The following is a 19,594-nucleotide window of genomic DNA, read 5'->3' as shown; positions in this document are numbered from 1 at the left end:
GGCTGCCTGCATGGTGGGTGAGATGCGGCTGATACAACTGTCTCACTGCGGCTGTTCTGCAGGTATGCTTTGGTTGTGTGTTTGTCATGGTTGAAGACGCGTTAACAGCAGCGGGAAGAGTGAACGGGGAGCTGCAGAGCGGAAGGGTCCTTCAGTGGGCTTCTGGGGGGCTGGAGGCGGAGAAGGTGCACTGGGGGGGACAGGGAGAGGGGAGACCTGCGCCGTGAAGAGCTGGTTTAAGGTGATGGGAGCGAATGCTGCCCAGGTGAAGAAGAAAGAATGGGTTCAGCAGACGCAGGAGGGTATGCGATGGGCCAGGCCTGGCGGCGGGGTGCCTCACCCACGCGTTCAGCAGCGGGAGCGCGCGTTCCCCACGCGTGGGGACCCGGGGCGGGGGTGGGGGCAGGGCAGGGCAGAGCGGCTGCCGCCGCCCCGGTTCGGTTCCCGCCCACCGGCGGTCGGGCGGCGGGCGCGCCCGCTCCCGGGAAGGGGCGGCGGTGGCGGGACGGGCGCCACGGCCGCCCCCGCGGTGCCCGCGGCCCCGCAGGCATCGTCCCGCTCCCCGGCCGCCTGCCCCCGCTGCCGCCCGACCCGGGGAGGCGGCAGGGCGGCAGCGGGTCCCTCGCCCCGGGCTTCAAGCGCGGCGATGGGTGGCGTAGCCCGTCCCCGCCGGCCCGTGGGCCTCGGCCGGGGCGTCCCGGGGATGGGCAGGGCCGCGGGGGGGGGAGCCGCCCCGGCGCCGGTGCCCGCGGAGAGGCCGCGCAGGAGCGGCCGCGCAGGGGCTGCGCGTACGCGGTGCCCGCGGCGAGGGCAGGCGGCGGGGCCGTGCCGCAGCCCTACCCGGGGCCGCCCCGCTGCTCCTCCCGCTGCGGGGCCGCAGCTTCGCTCCGTGCTCGGTGCTTTTTGGGTGCGCAGCCGGGGCGATAAAGCGGCGTCGTGTCAGACCCTGCCAGGTGCCAAGCGCGGCCGGTCTCCGGCAGCCGGGGTGGTCGCCGCTGGAGGCTGCGCGGCGGCTCGCCTAGCCTCTGCTGGCGTGTTTGAACTGTCTGCTGTCGGGTTATTGGAAAGCAACTGGCTCCTCGGGATTCCTTGCCTAATCAGAGGTGTTACCTCCTCCTCTTCCCCCAGTGTCTCTTGACATCATTTCATCCATCAGAGTTTCAGAGGAAAAAAAAAAAAAAAAACCAACCCAAAGCAGAACCCACCCAGTCTGTGAGCAGCCCACACCAGCCCCTCAGTTTTGCTGTGACTGCAGGGAAGAGCTGGATCGGGGCAAAGATGAAGGATGGGAGCGGGGCTGAGCTCCTTGTCCTGAAGGATTTGGTGCGGGGCGAATCGAGAGGCACCCGGAGCGATGCACGGAGCGGCATCCCCCGGGCCCCGGGGGGGGATCAATAAACCCCGCGTGGGGGTGCGGAGGCGCTTGACCCACGGAAGAAAGAAGCCCTCGAGGTGCGTTAGCTCCTGCCGGTCGCCGGTGCTCCATGGGACTTCTTCTGCCCCCCGCGACTGACCTGATGTGGACCGAAACGTTTCTAACATGAACTTTCTCTCTGGGATCTGGTGGTCTCTTCCCCTGGTCTTGGTCTGGGCGACCCCACCAGTCACCTCCTCATGGTGGTAAGTTGTGCAATTCCAGGAATTTTTATTTGCTCTTGGGGAAGGTGGGGTCGGATTAATTGTAAATTAGGGAGGGGGGGAGCCTCTCCCTCGCAGGCTCGTACAAGCGGAGCTCGCTGCTGCCAGCTGCTCCGGTCCAGAAAGCCCGGCCTTAAAGCAAGCGGGATTAGACGGCCTCGGCATCTCCTTCCCCACCCCGTCCCTGCTCCCCGGCCGCCTCCTTCGCATGAGCAGGGCGCAGCTGCGAGGGCTGAGCGGGGCCGGGGGGCAGCGGGGCCGGGGGGCAGCGGGGCACCTCCCGGGCGGCGCGGCCGGGCCTGGCCGCTGCCCCGGGGCGGCCGGGGCGCGCCCGAGGTGCGCGGGTGAAGCGCTGCTGCTGGCAGCCAGCCCTCCGCGCCCCGGCGGCGCTGGGACTTGGCTACAGCAGCAATTTTTTATTATTATTATTATCATTATTATATTTTCCTTCTTCCTCACCCGCCCCGTCCCCTCCCTCCTTCCAAGTTTCTCCTCGCCGAGCAGCAATTGCAAAGGGCCGAGAGCCCTGCGGGCAGCGCAGGACCCCGCTGCAAATGAGACTGGATCTCGTTGCGGGGCGTCCGGGCGAGCTGCCGAACACGGGTCCCTGTAGCGGGTCAGAAGGGGAGCAGAAACCTGCCCCTCCAGCCGGGGACCCCAGCCAAGCCCAGGCTGAAAAGTCTTGGCGTAGAAGAGGAGTTAAACCGCTTCTTATAAACCTGGGGAACACATTTAACCTTGACACTGCCTGACACGGGATCAAAGCCTGATTTATCAGACCGGGCGTATTTCAAGAAAATGACTATCTGTGTCCGTAGCCGTATAAACGTTATTTATTGCGGTGGCTTTTTGTCATGGTGTCTTTTAACTGCCACTTAAATATATGTATTTTTTTGGAAATCAGGGCTCTAACGATTTTATGGTCGTATAAAATAATGAAAAGACAAGAAAAGGACATTTTCTCCTGTTTGATCCCTTCAAAAGACACCTATAGGAGTTTGGGTTTTATAAAAGGTACCTTTCGAAACATTTCAGGACTAATAGAGACCATCTGGATACAGATGATGATGTAATTTAATTTTTGTCAAGGTTTCTTTTTTTTTTTTTTTCCTAAGTGCTGCACGGAGCTGCAATAGCGGGGTTTGGGGTTCTCCTGAATGCTTCACGTTATTAAAAAACACAGCATCGGAGACTAATTTTACAGGATTTTCTCCAGCAAGGCAGAGGCAGCTGCGGCTCCGGCCGCGCCAGGGCAGGGCTCCCGCCCGCCGCCGGGGCGCCGAGGACCCCCCCGTCCCCCGGAGCCGGTGCCGGGGGTCGCCGCGGGTCCCCGCCGCTGCCCTGCCCCTTCCCTCCCGCAGGTACATGGGGGCCGTGGGCTCGTCGCGGGTGATGTGCGACAACGTGCCGGGCCTGGTGAGCCGGCAGCGGCAGCTGTGCCGCCGGCACCCCGAGGCGATGCTCTCCATCGGCCGCGGCGTGGCCGCCTGGACGGCCGAGTGCCAGCACCAGTTCCGCCGGCACCGCTGGGACTGCAACGCCCTGGAGCGGGGCCAGCGCCTGCTCGGCCGCGTCCTGCTGCGCAGTGAGTCCCGCGGGGCGGGGGCTGGGGGGAAAAGGGGGTGTAGCGGGTGGGCGTAAGGGTCAAAGGGGCTTTTGGGGACGGTCAGCGCCCAGGCGCGATCGGTGCCACCGGGAGAGCAACGGCAAGCGGTGGCCCTCCCGTTACCCCTGGTCTAGCAGCGGTGCAGCTTCGGTTTATGTCTCAGGAGGAAGGGAAGGGGAAATGCAAAATTATCCTGGAGTCTCACCATCAGCGGAGCAGCACACACGGTAACGAGAAGTGCTGCTTTGCTTACAAACCTGTATCAGAGCAGAGGGACATGGGCAAGGTTCAGAAAGGGGAGTTGGGCCTATTAGGGGCTGGCCCCGCAGTTCCCAACTTCTTCGTTTTTCATTGTGTTATGGACCCCCACATTAAGGGCTACAGAGAAACCAAGGTGCCAGAATGCAGCAGCTGGGCAGAGGGCTTTCCAGCACAGCCCACCCTGCCTGGGGACACCAGCACTCTGGGGGGGCTGAAAGGGGAAGCCCATGTCCAAACACGATCCCAGTGCTTTGGGATGGCAGCCGACAGCTGGTTCCCGTTGGAGCATTCCCTGGGGAAGCTCAGCACCAGGGTGCAGTCCCACCAGGGCTGTGCTGGTGGTGAGGTGCAGGGTCTGCACCCGTGCCCGGCAGCGCTGCTCTCCAGGCCCTCAGCCCTCTGAGGGGGCTGCAACAGCCGGTCCCTCGGGTCAGGCTCCGGGGACACATCTGATAGGGGCGAGCCAGGCTTGTGCAGACCCTGAGCAGCTGAGGACCACAGTGTGCTTCCCACCCTGAGGGAGGACACTGAAGCAGGGTGTTGTTGCCATCTAAACACTGGACGAAGGCATCTAGTGAGTCTTCAGACAGCTTGTATGGTCCTTTTGACTCAAAGAAAGGGCTGAGACCTGGTACCGTGCCAGGGTGTCCCTATCCAAGTGATAAACGTGCTGAGATTCTTCTAAACTGCAGCTCCTTTCACCAACGCCACACCTGGGCCGTGGCACACAGCTGGTGGGGCTGGCCCTGCCCTGGCCCTTGTGTCCCTGTGACGACCCTGGCGCCATTGGGGACAGCCTCTCCGGGCTGCGAGCAGCGTGGCACCTGCAGGGAGAGGAGGAGGAAGGTACCACGGGGCCATTGCCCCAGTGGTGGGGATGGGGAGGAGGACAGGAGCCCCTGGGCACGCGGACCCGAGCAGTGGGATTTCATCCACGGAGCATCATTCAGTGCCAGGCTCCGCTGCTGGTACGCGGTCGGTTACCGTAAGCAGCCTCGTGTTCCCTTAGCAATTATTTGTGAGTAACCAGTAACGTCACCCATCAGCTGAAGTTCTTGATGAGGTTCGTCTGACATTCAGGAAAACACGTCTGGCAGAACATGGCCTAATTCTGATGAGGCTATTTCATTACAAAAAAAAAAAAAAGTAATTTTTCCAAAAGTAAAGTTTTCACTGTTGGCTCATGGGGGAGAATTAAGGCGTCAGTCTTCCGAGCTCTACGCTGAGCCTGATCAGGCAGTGATTGCAATGGGAAATGTAGCTTGATATTGCTCTAATTTGAAATGAAATGTTTTTGATTAGTTTAATAAACTCAAATTAAACACTTCTCTTCCAGCGACATCAAATGTTTCTTTTTAATTAACTCTTTAAAAAGTTTTGCTGTTTCTGAATACGTTTTCTCAGAAATCAGTCTTCAGAAGAGCATGATTTGTAACAAGCCACAATACCTCCTGCCTGATGTTGAAGGCAGCATAGGGGAGGCAGGGTTTGCCCAGTCCTTTTGCAAGTTTTAGTTGCCATTTGGCGAAGGCTTCCTACAGAAGTCTAGGGCCCATTCCCATTTGAAACATCTAGATGCTACTGGAACGTAAATACTAAATAATAAGTTATATGGTGTAATGCTGCCCCTACAATAAAATCACAAATAACATTCCCTCTTTAGCGTCCTGCTTTACTGGGCTAACATTACTTAAGCCTTACAAGTCCTCTGAATGGGTCTCTCACTGCTAGTGGCCTTAGATACTGCACAAAAATCTACTTCTCACTCTTTCCATGCTAAAAACTTTATAGAATCATAGAATCGCTAAGGTTGGAAAAGACCCTTAAGATCATCGAGTCCAACTGTTAACCCAGCACTGCCAAGTCCACCACTAAACCATGTCCTCAAGCACCATGTCTACCCTTCTTTTAAATACCTCCAGGGATGGAGACTCAACCACTTCCCTGGGCAGCCTGTTCCAGTGCCTGACTGCCCTTTCGGTGAAGAAGTTTTTTCTAATATCCAACCTAAACTGCCCATGGTGCAGCCTGAGGCCGTTTCCTCTCATCCTATCGCTTGTTACTTGGGAGAAGAGACCAACACCCACCTCACTACAACCTCCTTTCAGGTAGTTGTAGAGAGTGATAAGGTCTCCCCTCAGCCTCCTCTTCTCCAGACTAAACAACCCCAGCTCCCTCAGCCGCTCCTCATAAGACTTGTGCCCCAGACCCTTCACCAGCTTCCTTGCCCTTCTCTGGACACGCTCCAGCACCTCCATGTCCTTCTTGTAGTGAGGGGCCCAAAACTGAACCTAGTACTCGAGGTGCAGCCTCACTGCCTCCCCCTCACCGTGATATTTGCACTCCTGTTTCAAAAACTGCTTCACAGCCTGTTTAGAATATTTAAAAATATTTATATACCTCATTATCACAAATAGAGTTGTGCCAATATATGACAGTTCTGTATTGTAAATTACTACCTCTTAAAATAAACTGAAGCAATTACTGCATTGAAATACATACCCAATAGCTTAAGAGTAGGCATAGTCTAGAAATGCAGATAATCTTTGGTGTAATAAAGTATCTTCGTTAAGAGAAGGGAAAGCCGCCTGCACAGCTGGCGTGCGGAAGTCACAGCTGCCAGGCCAAATCCTGCCTCAGGCATGACACAAGCAGTGCCATTGATTCAGCGGAACTTGTTTGTGTGAATTACGGTTACCGGGCTTGGTTCTAGGCAGAAAACCTAAATTTAACTTATTTTCAGAAAATAACACCCAAGATTTCTCCCTGCCACTTTTTCAGCAGGAAAGTTTATTCCGAGTGCTTCAGAAGAGGAAAAGCTAGTTTCTGGAGCTATTTGCCGTGTTTTGCAATGTGCATGTTGTTCCAGTGTCCCTATTTAATAATTTCTTAAACCTATCTCTGAGATAGCACTTCATCTATTTTCCTAAATCGATGAAACACGACAGAAATACCAGCTGTCCTATTCATATATCTGTACAAAACAACTGATCTGTGAAAGTATATTAATCAATATCAGAAGCACACATTTAATGTTTTCCAACTCTAACACTATATTGATGAGCTTTTACCAGGGAGGGGTCCAAGTCTAAGCCATGACTAATTCTGGCTCCAGGGAATGTGTGATTTCAGCCCAGTTTTATCTTTTGCTCAGCAAAAAAAGTCCAGGCTAAATGGCTGGAGTTAGGATAGCCACTCAAACTAACTACCCCAGTGATTTTTAAAGCGACTTTTTTTGTTTCAGGTAGTCGGGAATCTGCTTTTGTACATGCCATCTCCTCCGCTGGAGTTGTTTTTGCCATCACCAGGGCATGTAGCCAAGGGGAGCTGAAATCCTGCTCCTGCGATCCCAAGAAGAAAGGCTCTGCCAAGGACAGCAAGGGCCATTTTGACTGGGGTGGCTGCAGCGATAACATCGACTACGGCATTAAATTTGCCAGAGCCTTTGTGGATGCCAAAGAACGGAAAGGAAAAGATGCAAGAGCGCTGATGAACCTCCACAACAACAGAGCTGGAAGGAAGGTGGGTGTCCATCCAACAGATGCCTGGAGATGCTCTCGGTGAGCTCTCACGCGTCTGGGGCAGGTAACAGTTGGCCCTTGCTAACTGGTCTCGGCAGTTAGGAAGAAGTACGGGATGAGCGGGAGCCTGAGGTGCTGTTTCTGTCTCCCTCGGAGGTTCAGCGTGGCAGAGACCTCCAAACAGACTGAGCGCAACTGCTTAACAGTGCTCCCGTCTGAGTCAGTTCTGTGGCTCCTTGTGGGGGAAGTTAAGCCTGAGCCCAAGTCATTGAAGGATCAGTTTGGATGGAGAATTTGTTTTGAGCCTAACCCTTATATATGGAGGAGTTTTACTTCTGGTTAACAAAGAATAGAAATTCTTAAGGGAGGCTGAAGACCACACTGAAGAACAGGCTTGACTATTAAAGAGCAAATTCAAAATAGCATTGGAGAAAAAAGACATCCCGTCCATTCCTGTATGCATACGGTAAACGTAAACACAAAATGCGCAGAGATAAAATACAATTACTTCACTTTTTAAGAAAACAAATCCAAAATACATGTCCCTTCAAAAGGCGTTGGCCTTGGGGCATGACCTGCTCTAAACAAAACCTTTTTCTAAACATTGCATGAAAATACCGTTCTTGAATTTCAACTAGAGAGTCTTTAGTTTGTTACTGTGGGTGAGTAGAAGGAGTAGCTGCTAGGCGTATTGCCCACTGCTGGTGCAGGGGCTGAGGAATACATGCACTAACATTTTGTGGTGGTAGCTATAAATAGCAAGACTAGTGCATGAAGCTGGAATACACTGTTGCATTATTCAAAACATATCCAAAATTTGCTGCATCCACGACATCTGAAATAATACAGAAAAACATTTTATAGTGCTGGACCAAGCCCTTCTAAAATGATTCATAGAGATCTCTTGTTTCTTGTCTTTAGTTTTCCTTAACGTGTATTCATTAGGAAGTAAATTGTTCATATTCTGATCTTTTTGTATTAAAAAGTTCCCTTTATAAACTGTGAAGTCATTCCATATTAGCTGGCCCTTATTAGAAGAAAAGATCCAATTTTAATGAATTGCACTGCAAGTAGGTGATTTTTCTGATAAATGTTTCTCCTTCGACATCTTTCCTCCACCTGTTTATTACCAGCAGGTGTAATTCATATGTAATATAGACAGATGAGGCTGTTCAGATCAGTGATATACATATGCAATAGAATCATAGAATCGTTTAGGTTGACCTTTAAGATCATCAAGTCCAACCATTAACCTAGCACTGCCAAGTCCACCACAAACCATGTCCCTAAGCAAATACTATGTCTGTATTTATTTTACTGTCCAAAAGAGACTGCAGTCTACAACACAAGCAAAGACGTTATAGGGGTGAATTAGCTCCATGCTGGGAAGTACTTTCTGAAAGAGTTGAGTGTCTTGGTAAGTTTAAAAAAATACATATGCCAAATAATTAGACCGTATTGGTAAGCAGGTAAGTTTTTTTAGAAAAAGCTCAAGAGACTTTAATAAATATATTAGATTAAAAATAATCAACACATTCTCATATGCTCTAGGACCTGCTTTATAGAAAGGGATGCTGTTCTGTATCCACAGCGCAATAGTGTAGGTTTAGCTTTGCAGGGATCTCGCTACCTCAGCCCACCCACAAGCCTGGCATTAGGATCTGGGTAAGGCCAGCTGTGCCCTCGGCTTTTTCTTGCCCCCAAAAGGGGTGTTGATAGGTTTCTTTTAAAACTAGACTATTCAGATTTTACTAATTCAAAAATACATAGAATAAATATTTATAATATTCCCATATGAATCATATAAAATAATATGCCATCTACTAGTATAGGAATACCACTGACAAAGAAAAAGTCCTGCATTCCTATACGCTTCTTCCGCTATTCCAGCAAGTTGTTTTAAATGTACAAGTAGTTAAACTGATTTCTACTCAGATAATTAAAACCAAGCATCTGCTTAAACTCCTGGTTTTGTGATAGTACCATTGGCAATGAAGTGCGGCTGTGGGAATGTCAGCGACTTCTTTGAAGCAGTCATATTGCTTTACGAGTTGGAAAGAAAATTAGAAGTACTTTGGTTTTATAAAACATTTTCACTTTATTACTAAGTGCTTGGCTGAAACATGCTGCCCCACTGTGCATCAGTCTCACTTCTAATCCTGGAGCTTTCCTCTCTCTTACCTTCCTCCCGTGATGCTGTTCCTCTTGTACAAACTCTAAAATGTTCATATTTCATGAACCCTTAAGGCATAATAAGTATAGATCAAATATCCATGTCTTCAGAATTAGGAATGAATTATTTATTGTATATGAACCCATCTGTTGTTCTCCAACATCATACAGATAGCTTAAATGTCTGAGATGAAGCTGAAATGGCTTTAGTGCTATCCAGGCATTAAATTAATGATGAAGGTGATCTCTCCAGTGCAAGCTAATGAAGGTCTTATTCTAAAATGTTTGTTAAAAGGTTCATAAGCATTTAAAAAATACCGTATTCAAAAATTTTGCATAGATCTGATGCCTAGCCCAGGTACGATGCTTTGCACAGTCTCTGTAAAATCATTTAAATATGAAATGCCTCTGAATTTCTGGGCAACATTTGAAACACTACTCAGGGCAAAGGGCAACTTCCTGAAGGCGAGCTAGAGAAGGTCAGCACGGCCGTGCTGCAGCTGGGAGGATGGGGAAAGGGGGTACCTTCGCCTACCAAGGGCCTGAGGGGTTCTCTCCATTTCCCAGACCGTTTCCTCCTGCCCAGAATGTCCCCTGGCCTTACGGCCCATCCCGATCCTCGGGAAGACTGGCGGGAGCGGGGAAGGTAAGCTCACCAGCCGGAGGGTTGCCTGTACGGTTGAGCCAAGCAACCAGAGCAGACCAACCATGTGGGGATGACTTGATGCTACCAGTGGGTGTCACTACAGACCGTGGTTTGGAGACCCATTGCAAGCCTGGCATTACAGGATGACTGGAAAAGGGCTGAGAAGCACAAATTACCGTTTGTTTTACCTGTGTGTGTTTTACTGCGTTTCTGAACAGGCTGTGAAGCGGTTTTTGAAACAGGAGTGCAAATGTCACGGTGTGAGTGGATCATGCACTCTAAGGACCTGTTGGCTGGCCATGGCAGACTTTAGGAAAACAGGAGATTACCTGTGGAAGAAATACAATGGAGCGATTCAGGTGGTCATGAATCAAGATGGCACGGGTTTCACTGTGGCTAATAAGAGATTTAAGAAGCCAACTAAGAATGACCTGGTATACTTTGAAAGCTCTCCAGACTACTGTATCAGGGACAGGGATGTAGGTAAGCCTCTATTGTTACACATGAATGGTTTTATTTCAGACATTTGATATTTTGAAGGTCAAAAATTATCATTATTATTGAGTGTGTGTATATATACGTATGTATAAATCCATGCATGTAACCAGCAGGCAACAGGCAGGACGATGTTTTGGAAGGACAGCTCTGTACAAGGGCAACAGCTCTTCGATGCCCCTAGATGTATGACAGCCAGTTGTCCTAATATAATTCAGCAGTTTCTTCCAGATGCTATGGAGCCCTGGAGACATTGCAAGGCAAAAGCTGCTTTTAGGACAAGTTTGAGTTATGCTCTGGAGGCAGGTCCATACCATACACAGCCACACACATGCTTGTATCACACAGCTCACTCCAGAGCTGCCAGATGTAACTACAGCAGCCCCAAGCCCCGTGATGTCCCTACGATACCACCTCCTGTTGCGTTGCTTCTCTTCCATATCGTTATGTTGCTGCTGCAGACTGCCAAGAGACCAGTGTCCTCCTTTATCTGCCCATTCCCCGCAGCTCACTGTGGACCACGGACCCCCTAGGTGTGGACACATCCCCCCCCATCGGCAATGTAGGAGGTACCACAGCTTGGTGCAAACCCTGCTTGCACCGGTCAATGCAGCTGCCGGTAACGTGGTGCAAGGCAGCTGGAGGACGTGCAGGTGGATGAAAGAATAGAGGTCGGTGGGGCACAGCACACTGCATCGAGTGACACCGCTGTTTACTCCTCTCGACGAGACAGCGTTGGCTCTGTCCATGATAACCATCACATTTTTTGAAGAGTTGTGCCAGCCCCAGTGGGAAGGGGTAAAGTTTCAGGGCTGCTATTAACACTGAATTTCTCTGCTGTCAGAGATTTCGATAGAGAGACACTTAACGGTGTTACAGGATTCAAGGCATTGCCAAGCACCACGAATCCTGCTAATGGTTCTTGACCCGTGTATAGTATTTCCTGATGTGGCAATTAAAAACTAGCAACTAGAAAACCAGAACTTTGGAAAAGAGAGCCAGACTGAGTAATGTATGAAAGATGTTGTGGAACTAATTAATAGGTTGTATAACATACCAGATTGCACCCAGTATGACATATCCGTAAGTATCTGGATAGCAATGCAGCTCAGCTCTTTTTGGCACTGCTGCATATTTACAATCCAAGTTTACTTGGAACAAGCATTGCAAAACAACGGTACTTAAATAAGAACAATATGTGAAATCCTGGTCGTGTACTATTGACTTCAGTGAACCCAGAATTTCATCGAGTACGCTTATGTTGTACAGTGTTTCTGGTTAGTTGAGTAGTCAAGGTAATTTTAAATGTTATTTATGGCTTTTGCAGGTGATGGTTGTTACCTGCACAAGCACGTGTTGTTCCTTGAATAGTGACAGATACTGTAAAGTCTAATACTGTAATCCAAGTGAATAAATGGACATATTGTGGTGTTGTGCAGAGGCTAACTTTGCAGACTAGGATTTATTCAAAACTTCATTTCTTGAAGTTGCCTCGTTCATTGTAAAACCTGTGATTTCTTTCCCCCCAAAAGGAGACCCTATACACGACCCAGTTCTATGTCAAAAAGCCATTTAATAAGCTCTTTGCACTAAGCCTAATCTCATCTGTCAGTCTTGTTATGGAGGAGAGTGGGCATTTTCCACCGCCGTGTATTACGCGCCCTTGCCTGACGCTGTCAAGCCTGCCCAGAGACGGCAGAGTCTGACACGTGCTTTGGCTCAGCTCAAGATAAGGCTGGGGGTGAGGCGGTGTTTCTTTGCTGCCCAGAATTCAGAGAATGCGGCCGTTTGGAAGAGCACATTTTTGGCAAGCTGCAGTAAACCTTTAGCGGGATGAGGGATGCCCTGCTGCTCTCGTGGAGCAAAGAATCAGACGAACAAAAATTGATCTGGCTTTGAGAGAGGCGATTTCAGCAGCTGAGCAGCATTTTTTCTTTATTACGTTTGGTTTGCCCTGTTGAGCACTCCAGAGTGGCAGCCCTGTTAAATGACTGGAAATGAAATGAGATTATTGTACATGCATACATGAATCACCCCTACAAAGTGAAAAATGTGTTGTTGTTGTTATTTTTTTTCCTAGAAGGAAAAGAGGAGTCATTGCTTTTGGGAGTGAGATAATATGTGGAAAACACTAATAGCAGCTGAATAGCAAGAGAATGTAATAACCCGGCCACCTCTTGTCTAGCATTAAGATCCATGACTTTTAGAAAAAGACCAAAGGAAGATTTTAAGAAGTGTTCAGAATTCACTTAACTCTGCTCACATGGATGCTGAAATAATTTTTACTCACAATTTTGTACTCATAATTGGATAGAAACAGAGGTAGGACATCCCAGAGGGCTTTTGAAAATCTTGTCATGAATGTACAAATTTTGTCACACTTTGCATGGTCTTCCCTTGTATTATCATAAATTTCCAGCTCCCAAAACCAATGCAAGCATACCCAGGACTACACAGGGAGAGACCTGTTAGAAATTATAGAGCTGTGGAGGGAACTAAAGCGATGGCTACACAAGCGGCAGTGCCTCTGTGGCACGTACTCTCTTACCCTGCATGCGTAACATCACCTCCGAAATGCTCTAAAAAAACTCTTGCTTGTCTGCTTATAAGCTTCTGTTAGAAGCATTTTAAGTTTTGAAATATTACTATTTGACCACCCATGCAGGCTAGGTTGATTGAAAGCTGTTGCAAGTTTATCATGTTTTAAACGTACCAGTGGATAAGCAGAGACTGCTTTAGGAATCAAGATATGAGCGGCCGCAGCGTGGGCATCACCAGCTTGCTGGCCGAGCTTTCGTTACAGCCTCTTGTTCATAGAGACTATTAAAGCAGTGTAATGTCTTCCTGGAAAAGAAAACATTTTAGAACAGGTTTATTAAAAATTAATTTGTACAGAGCAACCAAAAAACGTAGGCAGTGTTTGAATGAAGCCTCTTCTTTCAGGAAGACCCCCGCCAAAGTGTGTAGAGCAAGCTGAGCTCAGCTACACATTTTGAGGTGGTGCTTATGAGAGAGGAGGTTGCGTCCCCAAGCGTGGACACCAAGGTGGAGGCGGTGGGCGAGTGACAGGATGGCACTGGTGAGCGCGTGTTGACTGTTCACAACTGTTCTGGTAGCAACGAGGCTTCGGCCGTGTGGAGGTGGTGGTGGAGCAGAGGCAGGTTCTGTCTACATGTAGATGGTCTCGAGCTGCTGCAGCAGTCCCTCAGGACCTGCTAAAAGCCCATGTGCCATGTGCTTCAAGTCATCTGTAGGGTTCTCCCAACACTCACATGGTCTCGGTTTGGGTGCTGTCAAAGCCATCATCGCTGCCTCTGCCTGCACCTAAGGTGTGGGTTGCGTACCTGGATTGCGGTGGCCATCTCCTGTGTCCCCAACAGGCAGGCAGGGTGCTGCAGCTGGGTCTGAGGACCCTCTGCACCGGGTCTCCTGGTCGAAAGCGCTGTGGGGAAGCATGTGCAGTGCTAGGGGCAGCCCCCGGGAGCTGCGCATTGGGTGACACACCACGTGCCCAGGGTTCCCTGCTTTGGGTCCTTCACAGGAGTATTTTCATGTTAATTTATTTCCCCTGCTGCCCTACGTAAGCCATTTGCTGAAGTTTTGAGATGAATGAAGCCAAGTCCGGAGTGAAAGAAAAATGTGAAATTAAAGTGTAGCCTGCAAAGTATTGGTGTTGGGCAAGATGTGTTAGTACTTGAGGTATGTAACCCATGGAGGGAAACCAATCCTGATCTATGTCAAAAACTTCTCACTGAGGTTAGCTGCATGCAGGCAGTCCCTGTGCGACTTCTTGGCCCGTATTTCCCAATTTACGCATTGCAAACATGTTGGGTGCAGTCCCAGCCCCGTGCAAGCTGACGATGAAGCTTGCGATGACTTCCATTAGGGCAGGTCTCCTCCAAGCACCGTCCGGCAAGGGAGCAGCGCAATCCCCCCAGGAGCCTCTGGTTGCTGAGAGGTTATGACAGCTATCAGTGGCTATGGAAATGAGCGTGAGACACGTTTGCTCTAAACTGAATCCGGATAAGCTGTTTTTATCAGCACCTTGCTGTCTTTTCATTGCTGGCCTGGGAAATCGCAGCCCCTCTGGACAAGGCTGCCTCCGCCGTGCGTGGCCTGTCCTCTCCAGCCCTGATGTACTGAGGTGGTGTACGTGACACATGTGGATGTTTCTTGGTTTGAAAAGTAGCTTCACAGCTACTTTTCTGTGAATATTTCCTTTTTTTTTTTTCCCCAAATGCTCCTGTGGAAACTAGTTTACTGTTGTTAGGGGTTTCGCTGCCTTTTTTTTTTTTTTAGGTGAAAGTCAAGTAATGAACTTTGTTGCTCGAAGCTGGATTTTTAATCAATAGAAATAGAAGGAAAAATCTCATGTTATAAAGGAATAAATACATTTTAGTGCTTTAGGAATGGGAAAAAATATTTTTCAACTTACCATATGTTTGCTTAAGAAAACAACTGTGCAAACCAAGAAGAAAGGGGTTGATGTATGGGCCGTGAAGTTGGCAGTATTAAAAGCTGCGGATGTTTTGGCAGGTATAATGTTGTGTGTCGGCATGGCAATTCCAACACTTGAAATAAAAACAAAGAGGTTGCACGAAAACCTTTTACAAGTTAGAACATACTCCTGCCTCTTAAGTGATGAGGAGGTGCATTACAGGTAGCAGGCAAAGCTCAGAAAACTCTGCCGTGTTTTGTTTGGTGTCTGCTGTTGTCTTCATCACCTGGGTACGTGAGTGCCCCCAGGAGCGCGGTAACTTGCCTGGCTGCCCGCTCTCAGTTATTGCTCGTTTTCTTTCTCACGAGAGAAGCCGCAGAGATGCTGAAGATGCTGTTTGAACTTTTCAAAAATGTTGGTTTTGCTCAGGAACTAAGCCTTTACGTGAGCCTGTTTTCCCTTTTGTCACGTTCTGTGGATAATTTAGTCTCCTCTCCTAGCGGCGTAGTAAATGTTGATGTTGTATTGTGGGCAATATCAGATGATACCGGCTTCTGACTATCTGTTAGGGGCTGAGATCATTTTGGTTTTGAAATCAGTGGTAAAGCTCCCATTGAAACCAGCAGGCGTATTCCGCTCAGGTTCTCCTTTGCTGCTGTGCGCTTTCCCCAAACATCTGGAAACGAGAACTTTGGAGTTGGAAGCTAACCTGTGCCTCGGCTGAGGAATGCGGTCAGACCTTCCCGGGGCAGCTCCTGCACCTCATCACAGCCGGGCCTGATGCCCCGTGCCGGGCCTCACGCGGAGGGCGACGTGGGGCCCTTCCAGCCCAGCAGCCGGGCGGCACGGCCCCGCTCTGCTCCTGGTCTCGGCTCCCGCTCTGCTGAGGCGGGGAGCGGCTCTGCTTTGCCTCCGCTGGAGGAGGGACGCCTGGCCGGCTGCCGTGCGATGGTGGCACAGCAAAGGCTATCGAGTGTCCAGCTCGTTTCACACAAACCACACGCAGAGAGCAAAGGACGGAGTGGTTTGAAATCTAACCCAAATCACGGTTGTTGGAGATTACGTTGTCCCAGACATGCTGCGTTACACAGCCCCGGCACGCCGGGACTTCGGGGCTGGGCCCCGTCAGCAGGGTAAAGCAGCACGCAGAGCAAGGGAGGTGAGGGGAGGCCGGTGCAGGGAGGTAAGCAAGAATTCACACCAAATTCCTGACGCAGAACATTAATGATACGAGTCACAAGCTTGGCCTTTGTACCTTTTTTTTGTCTGAGCAGAGAGGGCAGGACAAGTGCCTATAAAAGTGGTTATTCAGTTGTATTTTGCACAGTCTGGGATGCGATGGATATTGCTGTGGGCTGACACAAGCACCAGCGCTTACATTCAGGTGTCCCAGCTGTTTGCACAGGGTCACGGATGGAGGAGAGCGTGGTAGCTGGGAAGCAGGGTTTGGTTTCTTTTCTGCCACAGGCTTCCTACGGGACCACAGGTGGATCACGAAGCTCTGCATCCTCCTGACTCCTCGGCCCTGCCTAGACTGGGGGCAGTGGGGGCCATTGGAATTCTGTCTCCCCCAGTGTGGAGCAATTCCTGGAAAAAGGATCTGGGAAAGGCCTTTTGGCATCACTGCTTTGCTTGTCGTGCAGGTTGCCCCAGTGCAGCTGGCCTTGCAGGGAGAGCTGCATGGCAGAGGGCTTGCTAGGGGTGGTGTGTGCCCGCGTGGGTCGTTGCTGGTGGTACCTCTCCTCCTCCTCCTCCCCGGGACCCCCTGCACTGGGACTCAGGTGCTGTCGCTGGCTGCGGGGGCAAGAGACCGGGAGTTGCTGCTGGTTCCCTGGTGCAGGGCGTGCCCCATGCAACACGTCACTGGTTTTTACATCAACGCGAGGTGCTCCCCCAAATAGCAGAGACTTACTTGGAAGTGCTGTTCAGCTGCCTCCCCAAGGATGCTACACAGAGCACTGGTCCATGGGCAGCAGCGTGAGCGGGCTCGGACCTCGAGGAGATCTGGGATTTATCAGGCCGCAGGAGCCCATCTCTGGCTCTGTTCAGCATTTCTCCTGCCTCTGCCTTTTCCCTTTTGGGTGGCTCAGCAGGTCTCCACTTGGCCGGTGCCACAGCACCTTTGTGGCTCAGGACCCCTGAGCTGGGGCTTGTGACTCTGCCATTGGCAGCAGCTGGCGAGCAGCTCCTGGGGCAGGTAGCCGGGGCGGCCATGGGCACCCGCTGAGCCCGGGGTGCAGGTGGTCATGCGACACCCTTATTCTGCTCTGCCCGCAGCAGAGCTGGGCCAGCGATTTGATATTGAAGCTTTCCAGGTGTATACTTCTACCCAGTGAATATTTAAATATTTAAATAAATACAGGAAAATAGGTTATGGAAGAGAAGGCTGAGATGCCTTCTAGGGACTGAAACACTCCTCCAGGGCAGCAGTTGAAGCGTGTCCTGAGTTAGATGCAAAAAGAGCAAAACATCCCTCACCGTGGCTAAAAGGCTAAATCCCATATCGGTGCCTTGAAAAACCACAGTCTGAGAAGGTGACTTTACTCAAGTGCCTGAGACCACTCGTTGTCCCAGTGCCTGGGCCCAGGCCTGACGAGGCACGAAATCTCCCTGGTGCTGGGGACGGTAGCGGACAGAGGAACAACAAATACTTGTATGTTGTGAAGCGCTGCAGTCGCTGGCTGCAATGGTATATACAACCATCAGTAGACCACAGGGGGAAAAAAAAGAAAATTAGAATTTGTGCAGCTTAGATTTTTAATAATTACAGATTAATTAGAGCTTAAGTTTTATTAATTAAGATTGGTTTGCTCTCCTAGCTCATGCAAATTTGAATTAATGTCTGCATGTGTTTTTTTCTTTAAGAACGTAAATTGTTCATGTTTGATGTACACCTGTGAATACACTTTGTAAAATGTTTCCAGTTAGTTTAATGACTGCGGTCGATATTTAGGGAATCCCATTTTGGCCAAGAACAGAAGAATGGAGCTATAGTCAGGCCTAGGGAATATGTCAGAACAACGTTCGTCTCACGGATATACCTGAAATTGATTTATAATAGCAATATATAAGAAATTAGATGAAGCCATGAGTATTCATGAAGTTTGCAGACGGATAATAGTAATCTGTCAACAGCTGTGGTATAGGTCTGGAAGTGAACCCTAAGATAAGTTTGTATTAGATGAGCAGCAGCTCCCATGTGGTTCGGGCTAAGACATGCCTTAAAGAGCCATTTTGTGCCACGTGGAGATGGGGAGAGGCGTTTCAGCCACTCCAGAGAGATTGCAAGAACATGAAGAGGTGGGGTATGTTCCCCTACCCGTCCTTCTGTCCACAGCAGGCTGCAATTTAGTTTCTCCTAATCTCTCTCAAGAAAGAGGAGAAGAACCCTTGGTGCTCACCCTGCAGAGATGAGAGGTGCACAGAGCAGCCACTCTTCAGCTGCCGCCTGAACTGGTGGACACGGGGGTTGTGGGAGGGCGCAGCGGTGATGCCAAGTGCTTGGGGTGCTTCTGTGCTCACTTCTGCAAAGACTTAAACCACCAGCAGCATGGTTACTCTGCCCAGCGTGTCCCTTGCAGCCACCAAATGCAGTGGTCTCCTCTTTCCCAGCCCTCCCCTGCCCCCTCCGAGCTCCCCTGCAGAGCCCATGAGCTCCCGAGCACCACGGGGGTGCTCCTCCGGGGCGCCCCATTTCACACAGCCCCGGGAGACTGGACGCAGGGGGCAGGAGGGGCTGCACCTTGAAGTATTTGGTCCATTTTACTTCTTCTCATCTCCAAAGCTGATTTCCGGGATAAATTTTAGAATTTGAGAGCAATTTTACCTTATTATAGGCATTTCTCTGGCTTGATATTGAATCCCAGGTGATGTGATGTTGAAGGATCAAATACATTGCAAATTATGGCAATAATATTGGCTCCTATACCTATTTTCATGTGCTTTCTGTCCTTCCTTAAAATCCACCTCCTGACCTTTCCTGCGTTTCCTTTGCAGGGTCCCTCGGGACAGCCGGTCGGGTTTGTAACCAAACCTCCCGCGGCATGGACAGCTGTGAAGTGATGTGCTGCGGGAGAGGCTACGACACCTCCCGCGTCAGCAGAATGACAAAATGCGAGTGCAAATTCCACTGGTGCTGTGCTGTGCGCTGCCAGGACTGCCTAGAAGTGGTAGATATTCACACCTGCAAAGCGCCGAAGAGCGCTGGCTGGATCTCCCGGACATGATGCACAGGCTGCTGATGCTTGAGGGCCACCGCCTTTGCCCTTCCTGGTCCATGCAGGGAATGTGTCCGAGGTCTTCTCTACTTCTATGCCAGTTTTGCCTTTGTCTTTCGTTGCACAGAAGCTGCTGAATAATTAATACAAACTCTGCAGCATTTACTTCCCATTTCTGCATGACAGTGTTGCTGCAGAGTTGTCCGTGCATAAACTGATGCAGCTCTGGAAGGCCGTACTTCTGGCGGGACTCTTCCAACCAACACGCAGCTGTCCTCCGGACTCCGTGTGACAACTCGTTCCCGTCATCAGGAACACAGCAAGACACAAAGATGGGGCATTTTGTACAAGACCACCACCACCAACTGCATGGGCTGAGCTTGCTCAAGCATCTTCCAAAGGATCTTGTGCTGGCCACAGTCGTGCCCTGGATACTGAAGTGCTCGGGAGTTTGAGCACTGGTTGGTGATTCCTCCACGAGAGAAAATCGGGGGCCAGGCTGGGTGAAAGGCTTTACCCGCAGGGGAGTTTGTCCATCCCCGGTGGACTGGAGTTTGCAGTGAGGTGGCCACCTGAGGCCACCCTGGCCACCGTTATCGT

The 19,594-nt window shown here is 50.3% G+C and overlaps 1 protein-coding gene across 1 annotated transcript; it reads left to right on the top strand.

Moving 5' to 3' along the window:
* Positions 1-1,540: 1,540 nt before the first annotated feature.
* WNT2 (Wnt family member 2) lies at positions 1,541-19,003 on the top strand (the record flags this gene model as incomplete). Its single annotated transcript, XM_082308859.1, has 5 exons — positions 1,541-1,620; positions 3,000-3,223; positions 6,750-7,027; positions 10,063-10,327; positions 18,774-19,003. 5 exons carry the CDS (start codon positions 1,541-1,543, stop codon positions 19,001-19,003), a joined length of 1,077 nt encoding a protein of 358 aa, XP_082164985.1.
* Positions 19,004-19,594: the final 591 nt, after the last annotated feature.

This window comes from Platalea leucorodia (genome assembly GCF_965183815.1).
Source record: "Platalea leucorodia genome assembly, chromosome: 4".
Taxonomy (NCBI): domain Eukaryota; kingdom Metazoa; phylum Chordata; class Aves; order Pelecaniformes; family Threskiornithidae; genus Platalea; species Platalea leucorodia.
This window is presented reverse-complemented; position numbering and strand designations above follow the sequence as displayed.